Raw genomic sequence first — 22698 nt, forward strand, 5'->3', positions numbered from 1 at the left:
CAGCGTCCTGATTCTCTCCCATTGGTTCATCCTCATGGTCCAGACTGGCGTCATGGGCTTCGTCCCAAATGGCAGCCTATTCCCTATATAGAGCACTGCTTTTGACTAGGGACAGAAAGGCTCTGATTAAAAGTAGTGTACTGTGTAGGGAATATAGTGCCATTTGTGACAAAGCCCATGGATTATCTGGGAAAAGGGTCCCAAACAAGAGGCTGACATGGTCCTTAGAACATAGCCAAGCCTAACGGGCATGTGGCTCCCCACATCTATGATTATGATCCAGCCTGCTCTTTCTGTTGACGCATGAGCAACAACACTATTAGAGGTTGATCATTCAGACATTTTAATGTTTAGTTGGTTAGATGAGAGCTTGAGAGGGCAGCATTTCTATTCAACAGAAGATATTACTTATTGAGAATGGTCTTTCCATTCGAAGTTGGCTTCGGTGAAGGCTCTACATTTTCCATTTAGAACTGGGCTAGCGGCTAGTTGGAATCATTAATGGGTCTTGAGCAAGGTCATGTCACGATCTATCACAAGGATGACGCTGGAGAGACGAAGCAGGTACGGGGAGTAACATTTAATAAATAACGGACATGGAACGAGACATAAACAGCTTAGCAAACAGAAAAACAATCAATGCAGAAGCGGGGAACAGAGCTGGGGAACTGACACATATAGGGGAGAAAATGAACAGGTGATAAGAGAGTCCAGGTGAGTCCAATAATGCTGATGCGCGTGACGAGGAAAGGCAGATGTACGTGATGGATGGCAGGAGTGAGTGATGCAAGGCATTCTGGCGCCCTCAAGCGCCAGGGGAGGGGAAGAGCGGGAGCAGACGTGACAGTACCCCCCCTCTAGGGGCGCCACCCGGCGTCCCACCTGGGCGAACCGGCCGAGACATGGGCGCTGGGCAAGCCGGTTGAGGCGTGGAAGCCCGACGAACCGGCAGGAGCGTGAGAGCCTGGCGAGCCGGCTGAGGCATGGGAGCCTGACGATCCGGCTGAGTCCAGACGCCTGTCGATCCCGCTGAGGAAACCCGATGATCCGGTGGATTGTGACGTGGGATGGGAAGCCACCGAGCCAACCGAGGCAATGAAACCTCTCGAGCCAGCCAGGGCATGAAAGCTCGACGGGCTGGCTTAGGCACCCCCGGTTCCATCGGCGGCAGAATCCACCCCCGACGTCACCGACAAAACAAAAAACAAACAAACAAAAAACTCCTGGACAGGCTGGGCAGACAAGAACTGACGATCCAGCTGAGGCCCGACGTGGGATGGGCGCCCTCCGAACCAACCGGGGCAAGGAAACCTTTCGAGCCTGCTAGGGCGTGGAAGCCCGACGAGCAGGCTAGGCACCCCCGGTTCCATCGGTGTTGACCCAGAGCCGATGCCACTATACCAACCAGAACGCCAGTACTCCCCGATGCTTCGTGTGATGGCTTCTGCATTCTGTCACGATCTATCACAAGGATGACGCTGGAGAGACGAAGCAGGTACGGGGAGTAACATTTAATAAATAACGGACATGGAACGAGACATAAACAGCTTAGCAAACAGAAAAACAATCAATGCAGAAGCGGGGAACAGAGCTGGGGAACTGACACATATAGGGGAGAAAATGAACAGGTGATAAGAGAGTCCAGGTGAGTCCAATAATGCTGATGCGCGTGACGAGGAAAGGCAGGTGTACGTGATGGATGGCAGGAGTGAGTGATGCAAGGCATTCTGGCGCCCTCAAGCGCCAGGGGAGGGGAAGAGCGGGAGCAGACGTGACAGGTCATCCCTAGTGGACTAAACTCCACTCCATGGTGAAGGAAGTTTCTGATGAACTTCAACAACGGTGTGGAGCTGAGACCAGGCTTTGTGGAATCTAGCTCCAACTACAGTACATCGATTAGCCTTTGAGCAAGATCATCCCTAGTGGACTACACTCCACTCCATGGTGAAGGAAGTTTCTGATGAAATTCACCAATGGTGTGGAGCCGAGACCAGGCTTTGTGGAATCTAGCTCCGACTACAGTACATCGATTCACCCAAGGTCAATACTTTAAAAAGTATAATTATGAAATGCCCACCTTGTACCCATGTTTGTTGTCGGTAGTTGCGTGCCTTTCTTTGTTTGCTGAAATCATTACTTTTTCAATAAATGTTAAACAATACCACGACCGACTGTTTCCTTGTTGAGATTAATTGGAAATGTGCGCATTTGAGCTTGCCATCTTAGAGCAACGGCAATGAGCAAACAGTCAGTGTTAGTATTTGATTAACGTTTACTGAGAAAGTATGGATTCAGCAAACAAAGAAAGGCACATATTGGGTGGGCATTATATAATTAAATTTTTTTGAGGTATTGACCTTCAAGTATATCTTGTAGTCGGAGCTTGATTCCACAAAGCCTGGTCTCGGCTCCACGCCGTTGGTGAAGTTCATCATAAACTTCCTTCACCATGGAGTGGAGTTTAGTCCACTAGGTCATCCTTAGCCAGAACTCCAAGGAACTGTTTGGGAGAAACAGTCTTGGCTTAGTGCTCACTGGGTCTAACACAGGAAGAGTATATAGCCTACATGATGGGGAAAACTCCAAGCTATAGCTGAGGCCATTCGGAAATTCTTCGGAAAGTATTCAGACCCCTTGACTTTTCCCACATTTTCTTACGTTACAGCCTTATTCTAAAATGGATTTTTTTTAAATCCCCTTATCAATCTACAAACAATACCTCATAATGACGAAGCATAACAGGTTTTTAGGAATGTTTGCAAATATATTAAAAATAAAAAACTGAAATGTACATTTACATAAGTATTCAGACTGTTTACTTTTGCAGCGATTACAGCCTTGAGTCTTCTTGGGTATGACGCTACAAGCTTGGCACACCTGTATTTGAGGAGTTTCTCCCATTCTTCTTTGCAGATCCTCTCAAGCTCTGTCAGGTTGGAAAGGGAGCATCACTGCACAGCTATTTTCAGGTCTATCCAGAGATGTTTGATCGGGTTCAAGTCCAGGCTCTGGCTGGGCCACTCAAGGAAATTCAGAGACTTGTCCCAAAGCCACTCCTGCATTGTGTTTAGGGTCGTTGTCCTATTGGAAGGTGAACCATCGCTCCAGTCTGAGGTCCTGAGCGCTCTGGAGCAGTTTTTCATCAAGAATCTTTCTGTAATTTTCTCTGTTCAACTTTCCCTCGATCCTGAGGGATGGTGCCAGGTTTCCTCCAGACGTGACACTTGACATTCAGGCAAAATAGTTTAATCTTGGTTTGATCAGACCAGAGAATCTTGTTTCTCATGGTCTGAGAGTCATTTAGGTGCCTTTTGGCAAACACCAAGCATGCTGTCATGTGCCTTTTACTGAGGAGTGGCTTTCGTGTGGCCACTCTACCATTAAGACCTGATTTAATGCAGTGCTGCAGATGGTTGTCCTTCTGGAAGGTTCTCCCTTCTCCACAGAGGAACTCTGGAGCTCTGTCAGAGTGACCATAGGGTTCTTACTCACCTCCCTGATCAAGGCCCTTCTTCCCCGATTGCTCAGTTTGGCCAGGAGGTCAGCTCTAGGAAGAGTCTTCTTCCATTCAAGAATGATGGAGGCCTCTGTGTTCTTGGAGACCTTCAATGCTGCAGAATTTTTTGGTAGCCTTCCCCAGATCCTGTCTCGGAGCTCTACGGAGAATTCCTTCGACCTCACGGCTTGGTTTTTGCTCTGACATGCACTGTCAACTGTGGGACCTTATATAGACAGGTGTGTGCCTTTCCAAATCATGTCCAATCAATTGAATTTACCACAGGTGGACTCCAATGAAGTTGTAGAAGCATGTCAAGGATGATCAATGGAAACAGGATGCACCTGAGCTCAATTTCGAGTCACATAGCAAAGGGTCTGAATTCTGAATGTAAATAAGGTATTTCTGTTTTTACATATTTATACATTTGCGAAAATTTCGAACAACCTGTTTACCTTTGTCATTATGGGGTATTGTGTGTAGATTGCTGAGGAATTGTTTTTATTTAACCCATTTTAGAATAAGGCTGTAACCTAACAAATGTGGGAAAAGTCAAGGGGTCTGAATACTTTCTGAAGGCACTGTACTTGCAGAACAGGTTCTCATGTTTTTCTTTTTCATGAAGGAATGCTTGGTTGAGCTAAGCATTCCGTGATAAATAGGAAGTTATTTTCTCCCACAGATTGGGGGTACATGGGAACATGAGGGTTCCATACTGTACACCAAACCTGTCATTGCCTACCATGATTAGCCTACAGGGTACTGGGTTCCTGTTATGGCTTATCAGTCCAATGCACTCAGAGGAGACCTGAAAGGGCACTTTCCCACAGGTTAGGTTATCTGGTGTTTGCTGGAGTCTGTAGAGCAGGGTTACCCAACTGGCGGCCCACCAGGAAATCACCAGGAAATCAGCTCCAAGTGATTTTAATTTAAGAAATCTGTTTCCAAGTATTCCCATACATAATAGAGAAACGTGATTGTATACAAAGGTTTGAAATGATTACGTTTTAGTCAAACATATATTTTTGGGCATCTTGCTGTCAATTTACAGTCTACAAATTATTTAGCATTTTGTTCCGGCCCCCTGACCATCCGCTCAAGAAAAAAATCAGACCGCGGCTGAATATAGTTGATGATCCCTTCTGTAGAGTTCAGTACAGTGTAGATATAGTACTCTGTTTTGGAGTAGCCTATTGCATCAATAACTGCAGCTTTCTTGCCTTTAGCGTCTCCAGTTCAAGCTGCTCCACTGAATTAAAGATATTACTTCTGGATCATGATTCATTCCTCACACATTAGCTGTACAATGAATTTACTAGAATGCTCTCAGTATTGTACTGAGTCAAAACAGTATTTTGCTAATATTTGTTCAGTTAGTTTACCCAAAGGTTTTTGGATCAATGAGTCACACATGTTATCTCAGCTCCATGGTCAATGACACCACTCTTATTTATGCTGCAAACTGGGTGTCTTGCCACATCATGAGCCCCATGGCGTATCATTGTGGGCCCATGACCTCTGGTTAAACCACACAGCATGTGGCTCCATTCATTCTTAATGTGTGTGTCTGACTCAGTCCTGGTCTATCACTGATCATGATCACTCCCTGGACCTCGATTTGAGAACGCTTATCTTGGTATCTGAAAGACATCTGAAATTGTCAGTTTGATTTCATAGTGTGGCTAGGCGCATCTCTCCACAAACCGTGGCTGATCGTGCAGAACACAGCATTAGCAGAAAGCCTCCCTAAGAGGGAGATTTGTTCTGCTGTCTGAATGCCTTCAACTTCATTAGACATTCAGGAATCCACATGTCTGGTAATATCTGATCTCAAATCAGTTTTTTTCCTCATGGAGATTTTGAATGGTCTGATGTATTTCATTTGTAATTTTCTCTTCAAAAATGTATGCTTAGCTTATATAATCAGGCTTGGTGAATAATATTGATGAGGCAAAAAATCAATACAGTTACATATCGCAATATTACTTTGACTCCAAATATTGATTTGTTAAAAATAAGTTAGCATTAACTAGCACTAGTCAACTCCGTTAGTTGTCACCCTATAGCTTGTTCTCCATCTTCTTTTTAAATAGTGAGCCAACATGTTTTCTGAACTTTTATTTCCATGACTAATCCAAACTAATTTTCTCATGCTCTCTCTAGACTCTCTGCAGCAGACATATAGTGAGAAATTTGTTTGGAACATCAAATCGCAATAAAATCGCAGTATCGAATCGCAATACATATAGAATTGTGAGAATCGCAATACATATCGTATCGGCACCTAAGTATCGTGATAATATCGTATCGTGATGTCCCTGGCAATTCCCAGCCCTAGTGAATAATGTCCTAAACAGTGTCCTCCATCTTCTCTTCTCAGCGGGTGAGCTCCACATTGCACAGCGAAGGTGCCTGTCCGGTGGCGGTGCCCCCCAGACACATGAGCCTGGAGGCCTCCACCGCCCCTACTCCCCAGAGGATGTGTTCAGACTGAGCCTGGCCAAGGGCGTGTCCATGTCTCTGCCCTCCTCACCCTTGCTGCCTCGCCAGTCCTACATGATGCCCTCGCGCTCTAGCAAGAGATCCCCAGGTACTGTACTGCACTGCGTCCATCCGACCTCACCCCACCTCACCCATCATCACTCCTCCTCACCCCACCCCTCCTCACCACACTCCTCCTCACCCCACCCTACCCCTCACTTCTAGGCTTACAGCACTATACTATTACTGCAGTAGCTACAACACTACACTTACATTTACAAGTCCAGGCGTGAAGTGCTATGAGCATTTCCTGTTTCTCTGTTCTTGGAATCCCAGGCTGGGACTGGTTCAGTCTCAGTGGACGTCTTCTGAAAGTGACGTTTGCTGTCTTCCTTCAGGTGTTATTGTGTCAATGCTGTACATCTGACAGCGCCTGAGGATCGACAATCCTTTTAGCTTTCAACCAGAATTTCTGTAGCTTCCAGCTTGTTTTTTGTCATACTGCCTTGCTGTTGTTATACTTGAAAAAGACCTTCATAGACAGGGTGAAAGTATTGTCCATGCACTTGTATTCCTTTCATACTAAGCCGTTTTTCCTCCAACTTTACCATACCGCCAACTTTATTCTGCCTTTTCTTTATATCTGAAACGTATTGCCGGTATCAAAGCCAAAACTTGTATTTTCCGCAATGCTGAGGCGGCATTGGCACGCACTAGGCTCTTAAACTCTTGATGGTTGCCTGTCAGCGCCCTGTTACCTTCCTCCTGGCAGTTCTAAACTTTGCAAGACAGGTCACTTCACCCATCTCTTCGCATAGCCCATCTCAAAGCATGCACTGTTTTCTTAACCACAACTGGATGGATCCATAAATAACTACTGTTGGAATAGCCTAAATATCACTGAATGACAAAAATATTGGAATAAAGTAGGCTAATGCAAATGAAGGCATGTACCAAATTGTTGATTACTGAAAGTCATTCAATCCTTGTAATAAATATGAACCAATAGCCTACCTGTGTGTGGTCAACTAGATGATCATTTCAGCACTGTTGTCTTTGGTACAGCGCCATCGCGCTGCTTTGAGACAAGCGTAGGGACTCGTCTTCATAAATCAATAGGCATAATGCCAGATTCTTATTCTTCCATTGAATCATCATTTGGATATTGGTTAGGCTATAATTAGGCTTGGAAAATGTTAGTTAATTTGAGGTGGGTGCTGCTCATGATCATCTTGTCTAGTTGGCTCATTTAGGCCTATTAGAACATTTTGCCAGCATGTTATGTAGTTTAACAAGTGGATTATTTTGCTCTTCAGTCGCTTAGTAGCCAATAGGCCTAGCCCTGACCAAAAGCCTGTGACTTCACTGACTGTCTGATAATCAATCAATGTTCACTGAATCTCCCTCTGTATAGGCTATTTGGTTAATTGTTTCCTGGCTGGGCAAATAAGTGGAGGTGGTAGGCCTATAGCTCATCTATTTGTTTGCTCTATCGCTGATCAGAAATATTTAGTGTACAATAATGTAGCCTAAATCAAGGGTATAGACAATTCCAAAAGCCCACTGAGGTTGTGAAATGTTGAGCATGAAACTCACATTCTTTTGAAAATAGTATTGCTATTATTTTCTAGTGTAGTGAGGTAGGTAAAACGTGGATAAAAAAAGTATGGGCAGCGGTTCCACACGTTTACACATGTCGGCATGCGCATGGGAGCTTTAAAAGGAGTATGCAGGCAAGAAAATGGTAAAAATGGGCCTGTTTGAAAGGAGGTCATATAAACATTGCTCATTTTTGGGGGGTCAAAATACCGTAAATCCTATGTGAAAGCAGTATTGGTCAATGCATTCAGCTTTTGCACTGTATTCAATCTCCATGTGATTCCCTTGTGTTTGAGTCAGGGTAGAGGAGAGTAAAGGGTTTGTTTGTTTGTTTGTTTCAATGTATCCCTCCTCTTCATCCCCCCATCCCTCCCACTTTATTTGATCAGCTTCTGTCAGGATGGTGGTCTTTACAGCGACGTAGCTTTTTGGCCATCTATTGGTTCTTAATGCGGGGCATGTGTACAGTATGTATACACAGTGTCTAATTGTTGCTCCTATTTATCTGCTCCCCTCTCTCTCCCATGTTGCAAACATGGCTGTCAACAGCTCTGGGTGTGTGCAGCCATCTTCAAAGCAGCCCGGACCATTGTATCTGGACCTGTTTCAACCTGAGTCTTTGTATTGCGAAGACTTAGCAAAGAGGATAGAAATCCTTTAAGCGGTCACTCTGGTCCCTTGCACACATCTGAGAATCATCTGTGTGGTATCTACTCTTCAGTGGAGGCTGCTGAGGTGAGGATGGCTCATAATAATGGGTGGAACAGAGCAAGTGGAATGGCATCAAACACGTGGAAGCCATGTGTTTGATGTATTTGCTACTTAGTCCATTCCAGCCATTACCACAAGCCTGTTCTCCCCAATTAAGGTGCCACCAACCTCCTGTGCTACTCTTTGTTTTAAATGCTCTATGCTTTGATCCAGCCTTTAGTATAAGATGTGCTGGCAAGTAGGCCTTTGGCCTCTAGATCCAACAAGGCCACTGGTCTAATTTCAGAGCAAGGCTATATTTTCTATACCTCAACAAATGCTTCTCTCATCAGTAACATAACTTTATTTTGGAGATTGAAATGCGGAAATCTCTACGGATGAGGTACATTTTACTCACTCCAACTGTATTGGAAATTGTAACCGTATTTTGTTATATTTTTGCCTGTTTGGAATGCGGTTTCTAATGGGGAGCATCCTGTTCTAATTTCAGCTACAGAGCTTGGGAATAGTACTCTCTGATCCGGTCTGTTTTCATTTGAGAGATTGTGGTTGCCACAGATTTTTTCATCTCAAACCTCATTTGCTATGCTCTTTTTCCACAATTCTCTCCACACAGCGCTCTCCGATTTTAACGTTGGACTTGTGAGTTTATAAAGCAAACTGCATATGTTATGCAAATCAACTTCGTTTTCAAAAGAGGCCTTCGACTGCAAAATATGCTTACTCGGTAGTTTATTGGGCTAAAACGAGAATCGGTAGCTGTATTTGTTAAAGCCAAGGAAAATCGGTGTCAAGTCGAGCAATGTGAAATCCACATCTGACTGTGTTATACGTTTGTCTAAGCAGTGTACAGTCCCCTCTGACTCACCTAACACTCAACTTAAAAACACCTTTTATTCTTCATCCTCCAGGCGGTATTGGTATTTGCCGTGATTGTTTTAAGCCCATCAAAGGCAGCTCTGATGAAAAGCACATTGACAGGAAAGAGGGGAAGAGTGAGAGAGAGAGGGGGAGGACAGGGTTTGTGAAGGGGAACAGGACCCAGAGAGAGTGTCTATGGAGACACTGAAGGTAAAGAAGTGCAAAATGGGTATAGCAGAATAGGAGAGAATTATTTAAGATGGTTGAGACAAACAGATAAGTGACAAACTGTAGGGGGAGAGTTCTCACCTACAGTTAATAAACACATACCGTAGTAGTACTGAAGGAAATATCCCAGTTCTCACTAATAACAGGTTGCCATCTTGAATATGTTCTTTTGGTCAAATACCTTCAGGGCAAACCCATAGCGAAAGCTTACCGTGGGAGAGTGGGTGTGTTTACTCTGCTGTAGTTTAGCAGTGTTTAACAAAGGGAAATGTCATGACCCAGTGACTTATCCTCTACAGACGCCGTGTCAGAGAGGGCGACAGAGAGAGAGAGAGATGTTTGTAAGTGAAACCAGATTGTGCTGATTCATCAGGGCAGCTCAGAAACATGCCTAGAGTTACTGTGACAGAGCTCCCTGCGACTCAGGGAGGAAGGCTCGGGGGGGAGTCCTGTCACCCCCACACTACTCAACCCACCCATCTCTCTACCCTGCTGCTCATCCTACCCCCATACTCCTCCTCATCCATCCACTATGACCTTTTTGGGAAGTGGTTGCTCTGATCCCAACGCCTTTGTGGCTTGCTTCATTTCCTGACAGATTGGATAATCTATAGCATTGTGGTGAAAGGCTTGATTTTAACGGGCGTCCTTTCATGAAGACTTCACAGAAACAACACAGAAAATTCTGTGGGCCAATTAAGAGCGTGACGAATGCCTGAGCCACATGGGCCTGGTGGTGCTGCTCAATGCTGCTGCTTTGATCAGCTAAGTAGAGAGCTGACAATGAGCGCAGTGCAGACATGTGTTGCACAGGACCTCCAGTGTACAGTCTGAAGTTTACAGGTCCGGTGGAGGCTGGCCCATTCGAAGGTAGGGGCTCAGGACTCAGCCTCAGGAAAGTGTGACTGACTGCCTCTGCTCTGACTGCCAGTGGGACATGATGGAATCCTGGGCAACTCCACAGTGACCTCCTCTGGTCATGTGGGGTCACTGTGTTTTTCATCAGTGATTCCCTCCTGCCTCTAGTCTTCAAGGTCGTAACCATCCAGCCAGGGTCTGTCTGAACCGGCCCTCCCTGTCTCCCTGATTACTTTCTGGGTGCTGGGAGTGGATGAGCAACATTCAAACACCCCATCTCCTCTCAGCCGTACACACATCTATACGCACATCAGACGTCCTGCCTACCTGATTTGCCAATAACAGCTCTGCTTCTGTCCCAATTACAGGCTTTACTAGTGACATTGGATTTCAACTAAGGCGATAGAGTGGGGAGAGTAGAGTTTACACTCTACTTACCCCACCAGCGAGGATAGGTGAATGGACATTGTGAAGTACGTGGACAACAATTAGGCGTATACTTAGCCATCTTGACACGCTTTTTGGAAACATAAAACAGCAGATCATATCATATGTATTACCGTTCTGGACTGCTTATCATTTTAATCTGCATGTACAGTGCCTTCCGAAAGTATTCACAGCCCTTGGATTTTTCTACATTTTGTTGTGTAACAGTCTGAATTTAAAATAATATTAAATTGATATGTTTGTCACTGGCCCACACACAATACCCCATAATGTCAAAGTGAATTTGTTTTTGATATTTTTACAAGTTAATAAAAATGTAAAGCTGAAATGTCTTTAGTCAATACATCTTCAACCCCTATCTTATGACAAGCCTAAATTAAATGCAGGAGAAAACATTTGCTTAACAAGTCACATAAGTTGCATGAACTCTCTGTTTGCAATAATAGTGTTTAACATGATTTTTGAATGACTACCTTATCTCTGTACCCATACATACAATTTTCTGTTAAAAACAGATTCAACCACAAAAAGTAGGGAAGTTATCCAATGCCCTGCAAAGAAGGTCACCTGTTGGTAGATGGGTACAAATTAAAAGACATTGTGTATACCTTTGAGCATGGTGAAGTTATTAATTACACTTTGGATGGTTTATAAATACACCCAGTCACTACAAAGATACAGACGTCCTTCCTAACTCAGTTGCCGGAGAGGAAGGAAACCGCTCAAGGGTTTCAAAGGAGGCCAATGGTGACTTTAAAACAGTTACAGAGTTTAATCACTCCTCTTTTCAGTTCGATGCAGCTAGCAACTGGAACGAGCTGCAAAAACACTCAAATTGGACAGTTTTATCTTCATCTCTTCATTCAAAGACTCAATCATGGACACTCTTACTGACTGTTGTGGCTGCTTCACGTGATGTATTGTTGTCTCTATCTTCTTGCCCTTTGTGCTGTTGTCTGTGCCCAATAATGTTTGTACCATGTTTTGTTGCTACCATGCTGTGTTGTCATGTGTTGTTGTCTTAGGTCTCTCTTTATGTAGTGTTTTGGTGTCTCTTGTCGTGATGTGTGTTTTTGTCCTATTTTTATTTTATTTTTAATCCCAGCTCCCGTCCCCGCAGGAGGCCTTTTGCCTTTTGGTAGGCCGTCATTGTAAATAAGAATTTGTTCTTAACTGACTTGCCTAGTTAAATAAAGGTTAAATAAAAAATAATGTCTGTGATAGGAGAAAACTGAGGATGGATCAACAACTTTGTAGTTACTCTACAATACTAACCTAATTGACATGGTGAAAAGAAGGAAGCCTGTACAGAATAAAAATATTCCAAAACATGCATCCTGTTTGCAACAAGGCACTAAAGTAATATTGCAAAAGATGTGGCAAAGCAATGATCTTTTTCTCCTGAATACAAAGTGTTATGTTTGGGGCAAATCCAATACAACACATTGTGGCTGCATCATGTTATGGGTATGCTTGTAATCGTTAAGGACTAGGGAGTTTTTCAGGATAAAAAAGAAATGGAATGGAGCTAAGCGCAGGCAAAATCCTAGTGGAAAACCTGGTTCACTCTGCTTTACATCAAACACTGGGAGATGAATTCACCTTTCAGTTGGGACAATAACTTGAAACACTGCTTACCAAGAAGACAGTGAATGTTCCTGAGTGGTCAAATTACAGTTTTGACTTAAATCTGCCTGTAGGTTGTCTAGCAATGATCAACAACTAATTTGACAGCGCTGGAAGAATTTTGAAAATAATAATAGGAAATTAATAATGGGTAGATGGGTGAGAAAAATATATATTTAATCCATTTTGAATTTAGGCTGTAACAAAACAAAATGTGGAATAAGTCAAGGGGTATGAATACTTTCTGAAAACACTATATATGGAATAAGGCTTGGGCAGAGCAGGTCCCTCGTAGGCCATTTCACATGGAAATCATTTAAAATGTTTGATGGAGAGCTTTGGCCCCAGTTCTCTAATAATCAAAGGATTGTTTTTCTCGATCAGTCAGGCAGAGGTGCATCTGATCTGTAAAGGAGAGCATGGCGGTGCAGGACTCTTGGCACTGTAGTCTCAGTTTGGTATCTATATCATCATCAGATCTGAGTCTTCCCCCTTTGCCCAGCCACGCGTGTAAGTAACCCTGACTGGCCACTGCTATTGATGGATCTGAGAAGACCCTGCTGCCATGATATACTATGTTTGGAAACGTCCTTGGACTAAACCTTACTACCAAATGTAAATTCCCTTAAACACTCCGACCCCTAAAGACTCCTTAAGTCCTGTGTTAGAATATATATGTCCTGTGTTAGAATATATATAAATATTTTGGCCAACTTACCTTCACCTTGTGCTAGGGGTTGGAAGTGCATTTTGGTGGAATCAGATTCTGTACCAACTACAACAAAATACACAACAATACACAATTTAACCACCCCACTAATTGTACTGATCTTTATTGGACTGGCTAGCTAAGCATACCTAACATGGACATTTCAATATTGTCAGTTTGCTGTTAGCTAACTAGCGTCACAAAATTGGCAGCAAGATTCTGAGCCAGCTGAGACTGGCTGAGAACCAACTAACCAACCATAGATGATTTATACACATTCATCATTGCTACTAACACACAAATAAAATGACTTAGCTATATTGACAATTTTATTTTTAGTTATGGAGTGTTTTCCAGAAAAGGGTGGAATAGATGGCTACCAAATTGAGATACTCTTTATTTGCTAACATTAGCCATCTTACGTTAGCTAATGTCATTCAAAGATAGAACAAACAAACAAACAAACATGATTACTCTGCTGAAGGTAGCTACCAGTCTAGTAGTGACTACTATGACATAGATGAAATTGATTGACAGTGTGTATACCAAAAGATAGCTATATGATTTAGCTGATGGCTTTCAGAGTTCAGTACAGGTCTGTAACGTTAGCTAGCTAGCTAACTTACCCATCTAGGCTAGCTAATGTTAGGTTACCTCTAATTGTGAATCTTTCGTTTTGTTGTGAAGGGGAAAAAATCGCTGTTATCATATCACTTCTCAGCTGTCGTCAAAATAGATTCCCCATCAGTTAAGCCTTTAAATCCGATTATTTTGTGTTGGTCGTTGGAGGTAAACAACGACATTATTCAAGTTTGTATCAGCATTCACTCTGAATGCCGGACTTTGTGGTTCACTATGAGCATCAAGGATCGCTCTGTACTTTGCTCCGTTCATCTTTCCCTCGATCCTGACTGGTCTCCCAGTCCCTGCCGCTGAAAAACATCCCCACAGCATGATGCTGGCACCACCATGCTTCACCATAGGGATGGAGCCTGGTTTCCTCCAGACGTGACACTTGGCATTCTTGTTTCTCATGGTCTGAGAGTCCTTCAGGTGCCTTTTGACAAACTCCAAGCGAGCTGTCATGTGCCTTTTACTGAGGAATGGATTACTTTTGGCCACCCTCCAATAAAGTCCTGATTGGTGGAGTGGTGCAGAGATGGTTGTCCTTCTGGAAGGTACTCCCATTTTCACAGATGAACTCTGGAGCTCTGTCAGAGTGACCATCGGGTTTTTGGTCACCTCCCTGACCAAGGCCCTTCTCCCCCAATTGCTCAGTTTGGCCAGGCGGCCAGCTGTAGGAAGAGTCTTGGTGGTTCCAAACTTCTTTCATTTAATAATGATGGAGGCCATTGTGTTCTTGGGGACCTTCAATGCTGCAAAAAAACAATCCTGTCTCGGAGCTCTACGGACAATTCCTTCGATCTCATGGCTTGGTTTTTGCTCTGACATGCACTGTCAACTGTGGGACCTTATATGTGACCGACCATCTCAAATCGGTCTTATGTAGCAAAATTTGAAATTGTGTTTTTTACATTGGATATAAGTGTCACGCCCTGACCTTAGCTCCTTTTTTTATGTCTCTATTTTGGTTTCGTCAGGGCGTGAGTTGGGGTGGGCATTCTATGTTTTGCATTCTATGTTTTGTATTTCTTTGTTGTTTGGCCGGGTGTGGTTCTCAATCAGAGGCAGCTGTCTATCGTTGTCTCTGATTGAGAACCATACTTAGGTAGCTCTTGCCCACAGGGGTTTTGTGGGTAGTTATTTTCTGTTTTGTGTCTGCACCAGACAGGACTGTTTCGTTTACTCTCTTTGGTGTTTTTGTTATTTCAGTGTTCAGTTTATTTATTAAATTAACATGAACATTTCCCATGCTGCGTTTTGGTCCACTCCTTCTTCCCAGGACGAGCGTTACAATAAGTAGAGACTACAAAATGGTATATCATACACTACAGTTGAGGAACAATGGGAAAGTAATTTTGCTTTGGAAGTTGATAAACCTATAAACTCACTTTTGAGAAAATGGTCTTTGAATGTTTTGGTACTACTATTGGAGAGCCCTTCTTTTTCTACACCCATTCAGCATCGTTCACACCCTCTTAAGCTTTAGCCCCATATATTTAAGGGTTGATCCGAGCGTTCTGTACTAACAGCAGCAGTGAAGCACCCAAGCTAACTTGCTAGCTACTTCCAGACATCTAAGTGAGAGAGAGAACAGCTCACTGAACATTACTCACCCTAGCAGAGCTGGTTAGCCTGTAATGTTATCCAGAGGATTGGTGTCAGATTGTCTGTTCGTAAATTCATAGCGTTTTCACGTTCAGAGCGTACACTGGACGCTCTGGCCGAGGAGTAAGGTTGATCTGAACATTCTGACCTCACAACGGCCGTCAAGCACCCAAGCTAACTGGCTAACATTGGCTAGCTTGCTAGCTAAATTGCTAGCTACTTCCAGACACATAATGAGAGAACACCCCACTCTGACCATTTTCCTCGCCCTAGCAGAGCTGGTTAGGCTGTTTTCATGTTATCCAGAGCGTTGATGACTGTAACTGTGCTGCTGGCAACAATTTATTACGTTTTAAACACTGATTTCAAAACTCGGTCCTCCAGAAAGTGGAGAGCATACACGTAACGTTACCTGGCGAGCCAGCCAGCTAACGTTAGCTAGCTAACAGTACACTTTAACTTGACAGTAGGTTTATGCAGTTTTACTACGCAATACATTAAAAAAGACGAATTAGACAGGATTACCTAGACATACTGACCATACTGACCAGCTCAAATAGACAGAAGTGTGCTATATGGCAGACCAATCCAAGCCCACTCATTATCTTAGCCTATCATGGCTGATCAATAGAAACAGAATACAGAGTTCAATGTCAAGTCTCATAGCCAAGGGTATGAATACTTATGTAAATAAGGTATTTCAGTTTTTTATTTTTAATACATTTGCAAACATTTATAAAAAACTGTTTTCACGTTGTCATCATGGGGTATTGTGTGTAGATTGCTGAGGATTTTTATTTATTTAATCCATTTTAGAATAAGGCTGTAAAGTAACAAAATGTGGAAAAAGTCAAGGGGTCTGAATACTTTCCGAATGCACTGTAGTAATGACTATATGCCTTGTCAGAGCCAGGGTGAAATTCCCCTTTAAGCTACATGTCAGAGCCAGGCTAGCCTCCCCACAAATACCACATCAAACTAATTCTGTGGAGATAAAGAGAGATGGACAGACAGAGAGCGAACAAGCACAGGGACACGGTTGGATGCTATTTCCCTGGCACAACACAATGTATTTTTTCCTTTCAAAAGGTACATGCACACGATATTGATTTAATGCATCAGGGTTGCATATGGACCACTAACCTATCTTATTATGTCAAGGAAAGCAATTGGAATGGGTTATCTAAATAGGAAATAAATAGGTTGGGAGGGTTATACAATAGCACTGCTTGAGGGACTATTGATTTGAAGAGAACAAAGGGATTTTATGACTAGTAAATATTGGCAGTGTTACATGAAGGAGGTGGGGAGTCACTCAACAGGATATTGGTACAGTAGGCAACACAGAGAAAATTGGATTTGTGTCAACAAATAATTTATAGAGCACTGTTGACAGGTGGTGATTGATTAAGTACTACAGTAATGGTTTAGCATGGCTATGTGTTTTCCAGTACATTTCATAGTTAAACCAAATACGTTAATAAAATGTAATATATACCGTTAATTTAGTGCTTAAGTTAGGTTAATGCTCAAACTGATATACCCGTCTGTATCTGTCACAAGGCTTTCATAATGTGACTGATATTGATAATTACCTTTTCATCAGAGGGCGACATTCATTTCCATGCTCAAGCCTCTGCTAAATGTTTTCTCAATATTCATTTTCCTCTGTTATGCCAAATAGATTTTAGGCTCTTGTCCAAGACGGAACATTTGAAATTATAAATAGTTCTTTTTGGTAAGATTTGTTATTACTTTAACTGTCCATTGGGTCTTACAATTCATTTTTTGGTCTCTGTCCAGGGGATGAATTTGCAAGTCTCCTGAAGTCACCTCTACAGTTTTAGCCCAGCAGTTATATGGCTGCCTCAGGGGATATTGATGTGTTTCTGTGGGCTGTGGTAGAAAGGCTGTGGATACGTCCCAAATGTCACCCTGTTCTCTTTATAGTGCACTACTTTTGACCAGGACTCATAGGGATGAAATGTTTATACATTTACTGAAAAACAATACTATGGTGCCTGGTGAAGGATTTCATTTATCTCATTATCTAGAACAGAGAGGGTTAGAATAGACATGACTATTAAACTTACAAAGCATTTTACACATTTGCAATACCCCCATATGGGTTAGTATCCTAAATTCATTGCATTGTCCTGAATGATAATGGTTATGAATGAAATAGTATGTAAACTCAGGAAAAAAAGAAACGTCCCATTTTCAGGACCGTGTCTTTAAAAGATAATTTGTAAAAATCCAAATAACTTCACAGATCTTCATTGTAAAGGGTTTAAACACTGTTTCCCATGTTTGTTCAATGAACCATAAACAATTAATGAACATGCACCTGTGGAATGGTCGTTAAGACACTAACAGCTTACAGACAGTAGGCAATTAAGGTCACAGTTATGCAAACTTAGGACACTAAAGAGGCCTTTCTACAGGGTCCCTGCTCATCTGCGTGAACGTGCCTTAGGCCTGCTGCAAGGAGGCATGAGGACTGCGGATGTGGCCAGGGCAATAAATTGCAATGTCCGTACTGTGAGATGCCTAAGACAGCGCTACAGGGAGACAGGACGGACAGCTGATCGCCCTCGCAGTGGCAGACCACGTGTAACAACACCTGCACAGGATCGGTACATCCGAACATCACACCTGCGGGACAGGTACAGGATGGCAACAACAACTGCCCGAGTTACACCAAGAACGCACAATCCCTCCATCAGTGCTCAGACTGTCCACAATAGGCTTAGAGAGGCTGGACTGAGGGCTTGTAGGCCTGTTGTAAGGCAGACATCACCAGCAACAACGTCGCCTATGGGCACAAACCCACCGTCGCTGGACCAAACAGGACTGGCAAAAAGTGCTCTTCACTGACGAGTCGCGGTTTTATCTCACCAGGGGTGATGGTCGGATTCGCGTTTATTGTCGAAGGAATGACCGTTACACCGAGGCCTGTACTCTGGAGCGGGATCGATTTGGAGGTGGAGGGTCCGTCATGGTCTGGGGTGGTGTGTCACAGCATCATCGGACTGAGCTTGTTGTCATTGCAGGCAATCTCAACGCTGTGCGTTACAGGGAAGACATCCTCCTCCCTCATGTGGTACCCTTCCTGCAGGCACATCCTGACAAGACCCTCCAGCATGACAATGCCACCAGCCATACTGCTCATTCTGTGCGTGATTTCCTGCAAGACAGGAATGTCAGTGTTCTGCCATGGCCAGCGAAGAGCCCGGATCTCAATCCCATTGAGCATGTCTGGGACCTGTAGGATCGGAGGGTGAGGGCTAGGGCCATTCCCCCCAGAAATGTCCGGGAACTTGCAGGTGCCTTGGTGGAAGAGTGGGGTAACATCTCACAGCAAGAACTGGCAAATCTGGTGCAGTCCATTAGGAGGAGATGCACTGCAGTACTTAATGCAGCTGGTGGCCACACCAGATACTGACTGTTTATTTGATGTTGACCCCCCCCCCCCCCCCTTTGTTCAGGGACACATTATTAAATATCTGTTCGTCACATGTCTTTGGAACTTTTTCAGTTTATGCCTCAGTTGTTGAATCTTGTTATGTTCATACAAATATTTACACATGTTAAGTTTGCTGAAAATAAATGCAGTTGACCGTGAGAGGACGTTTCTATTTTTGCTGAGTTTATGTCTGCTCATGCCATTATCATTATCATGAATCATGTGAATCATCATTATCATCATCATAATGAATCATCATTATGTTGAAGGAATCATCTTCTATGATACCTGATGGGTTTATTAGAATAGAATGGCAAGAGAAGGCTATGGGATCTGTGTCTCGCTCTCCCCATTTGTTTTGTATGAGAGAGGAACTGACCAATGATCAATGTCTCACACTTGTAACTGAGTCTGTTGTTGCGAAACATAATTTACAACGGTCTTTTATCTCAGTCTGAATACATTGTTTCACTGCTGAGTTGTAGAATGACGGCCCTAAAACAGAAAGAAGGGTATTGTCAGATATTGTCAGAGGCCTCCTTTTGTTGTTGCCACACAGAGCCATGTTGTGTCTCATGAAGAGTTGAAATGGAATAGTCCGTAATCAAGAATGTGGAAAACTCATTAGACACATTTTGAAAGCATAGATACTCACCCCATCCCTCATTGGGGATTGACATCAACTGGACAATATTTCATATTTTAATGCTTTTCCTTGCTACGTTTATGTAGCGTTATAGCTTGTTTGTATGCCATTTGGGGGCTTGCACTTGTCTGAAGCTCTTGCAAGTACGTGTGTGTGTGGCGCGCACACGAGTGTGTCACAGCTCAGTGGTCATGGCCCTCTGAGCTTCACCACAGAGAGGGCCAGTATGCAGAGTGCTCGTTACATCATGCTTGGCTGCCTCTCTCTCCCGTTGAGACCAGACCACTCTGCTTGGCTCTTCTGCATGCCCCTACATAGCGATCTACCCCCCCCCTCCACCCTGTCCTCTCTTTCCTTTGGGTAAAGTTTGAATACTTTACATTTCCTTGAGGTAAGCACATATCTCTATAAGTTGTTTGTATAGGTGAAAGCAAGGTGACCACCGTATTACTTTCACCAATCCAACCCATTCAGGTCTATGGTTATTTCATGGATGGTAGAAAGGAAGGATGCATTTCTGAAGTATTCGAACAGGGCACTGGTCTCCCAGCTGTATGTCTAATATCTCTTTTCCACATTGGATTCCAGACAACTAGGAAGTCACACCCTACTAAACAGTAGCCTGTTATTTGATAGTGTGTTGTTTATCCAGAAACAACACAGGTGGAATCATGTATTGCATTGTGTTGTGTATATGGCAGGAATGCTGCTTGTCCAGCCACACATTTTTGTCCCTTTCAAACCCACTGAACCATCAGAGCTCTGCTGAATTAAGAGGAACTGCCTTGTTCCTGGTTGCGTCCCAAATGGCACCCTATTGGCACCCTATGCCCTACATAGTACACTGCACTATATAAGGAAAAGGATACCCTTTGGGACATATCCCTGGTTTGTTTTCCATAGCACTGTTATTATGACATTTTCCTTCCCTCGCTCCCTCCCTCTCTCCCTGTGTTCAGTTCTATTTTGTTCTGCTTTCTTCCCCTCCTGTGATGAGCTTACAATTGCCGTTGGAGGACATCACACTGAGATAATACTTATTTGTCCTCTCTGCGAGGGGTCTGCGGAGAGCGCTGAGCTTGGTTCATGCATTTTTATTTGTTAGGATTGGCTCAGAGTCAATATAAATATGCGTCCAAATGTGGCACCCTATTCCCTATAGTGCAGTACTTTTGAATAGGGATGTGACCATCATTTTTTTTCTTAACGTTTAAACAGCATTTTTTTATCTTGTTGGTCACAACAAAAATAAGTTATTTTCCCTACATTCTCTTTTCCCTCCATTACGTGTCTCTATCTCAATTTCGATCCAACCACTCTCTCTACACACATGCGTGCTGCGTACCCAAGCACCCATTAGGCCTATAGAAATGACTGCCTATAAAAATATATCTAACTGATGGAATACACATACCAAACTGTAGAAAAGCTACATTCCTAGCCAAATCAATACAGCTTTAGCACAAATTCTAAATGGACTGGTTGATTAAAGTAGGGAAATATGTGTTCCAGGCACAAGTTTTGGAATAATAGAAGCGTCCCATCTATTTTAGCCTTTTTTGTGAAGTGTGCAGCTATAGTGTGCCATTTAGAATAGGTTACAACCCCCCCTAAACCTAGGCAGGTTCCAGACTGAAATATGCAACAAAATCATTGTTTTGATGAAGGCAAATAGCATATTCATTAGTCTCTGGGCCTACTTTGTTTCATGTTTAACAAAATCCTGCCCACCAAGTTTAAGCTTACAAATCAAACACAGGGCAAAAGAAAACACACTCAAAATGCTGGTATCTATTGGTTAAAAGGAAATAATTGTTGCTTTCTAATGCTGTTAACTGTATGTCTCAACTCCCATTATAAAGGGAATAACACCCTATTGAAACAGGAGTAAATGGTGAATAGTGATATTGAGAAAGACGCACCTGTTTCAGTAGCACAAATGTCGCTTGCAGCCTTTCATTTAGCAAATTAGCTCTCAACTCAAGTAGGCCATTGGCAATGGCTGCATGTCAACTGCAGTAATTTCTGTAATCAGCGCTTTCTTTTCCCAACTGTTAACGGCGATGTCGTCCGGAGCGTTGTTGTGTTAGGTAGGCCTATTTGTTGCATTTTTTTTCCATTTATCAAGCTGATCGGGACCTGTTAGTGTTTTTTTTGTGATAGCTGCACTGTGATTTACATTTTGTGCTGAAAAAACACTTTTGGTTAGGGATTTTTTCTTCAAATCAAATTAAACTTTATTTGTCACATGCGCCGAATATAACAAGTGTAGACCTTACCGTGAAATGCTTACTTACAAGCCCTTAACCAACAGTGCAGTTCAAGAAGAGTTAAGAAAATATTTACCAAGTAGGTAGGGGTGAAGTGACTATGCATAGATAATAAACAGCGATTAGCAGCAGTGTAGGGGGGGGGGGGGGGGGGGGTCAATGTAATAGTCCAGTGGCCATTTGATTAATTGTTCAGCAGTCTTATGGTTTGGGGGGGAAGCTGTTAAGGAGCCTTTTGGTCCTAGACTTGACGCTCCGGTACCGCTTGCCGTGCGGGCAGGAGGGTTTTCCTTAACGTTAATTATTCAGTTTCGTTTACGCATTTTAACGTTTAAACATTCACACCCCTAATTTTGACCAAAGCCCGTTAAAATGTGTGCACTATATAGGGAAATGTGTGCCGTTTTGGATGTACACAGAGTCTTAAGAGAGGCAGAGAGATCTGGCATAGTGTCTGTTTTGCTCCTCCTTGATCTGTCCTTCATAACGTCTCAGCGCACTCACTCACTCTCCAGCCTTTTTCATGCTTATTAAACAATGCAATTTCTCATTGGGCAGGTCTTAAGTGTAGAATAGCAGCACGCTCTAATGGCTCTTTCAGGGGGTAGGCACCCATTGATAAAGGCTTTGGGGTAAACATGAAAGAGTCATATCTGAAAGATGAGATTTGGGAAGAGGAAAACCCTCCTGCCCTCTCTATGCTCTGACCTGAGAGTACTAGTACTAAACCTAACTATCTACATGATCTAGCCTCTTAACTTGAATTTACCCTAGTGCAGACATTTAGTCACTTTTCGGTTACTGCTTGAGTGCATTAGGGTCGTTCTACGAAAAGAGTGCTTATAGTGTCCCTTTGATATTTTAAGTAGCAATTGTGCACCAATATTTCATTTTAAAAGCCTGTTATATTAAATGAAGTGCCCTTTAATATAAACCACATGGATAATTTTTTGTATTTTTTTATATGATTAAAGACTTGCTAAAGTGCGAAAATTCAGCATTTTGTCATGTCCCTCTGTCCCTCTCCCTATGTGAATTCTAGGAAGATTTTAACCCACTTAACCACATAAT

General features: G+C 43.0%; 1 protein-coding gene across 1 annotated transcript in view; it reads left to right on the forward strand.

Annotated features, from left to right (window-relative positions):
* LOC120058233 (protein TANC1-like) overlaps positions 1 to 22698 on the forward strand; it is a 279176-nt gene that overhangs the window by 97322 nt on the left and 159156 nt on the right. The window contains exon 3 of the mRNA XM_039006740.1: positions 5877 to 6086. Coding sequence (XP_038862668.1) covers positions 5877 to 6086 — 210 coding nt within the window. The remainder of the gene's footprint in view (positions 1 to 5876; positions 6087 to 22698) is intronic.

This window comes from Salvelinus namaycush, chromosome 13 (assembly GCF_016432855.1).
Source record: "Salvelinus namaycush isolate Seneca chromosome 13, SaNama_1.0, whole genome shotgun sequence".
Taxonomy (NCBI): domain Eukaryota; kingdom Metazoa; phylum Chordata; class Actinopteri; order Salmoniformes; family Salmonidae; genus Salvelinus; species Salvelinus namaycush.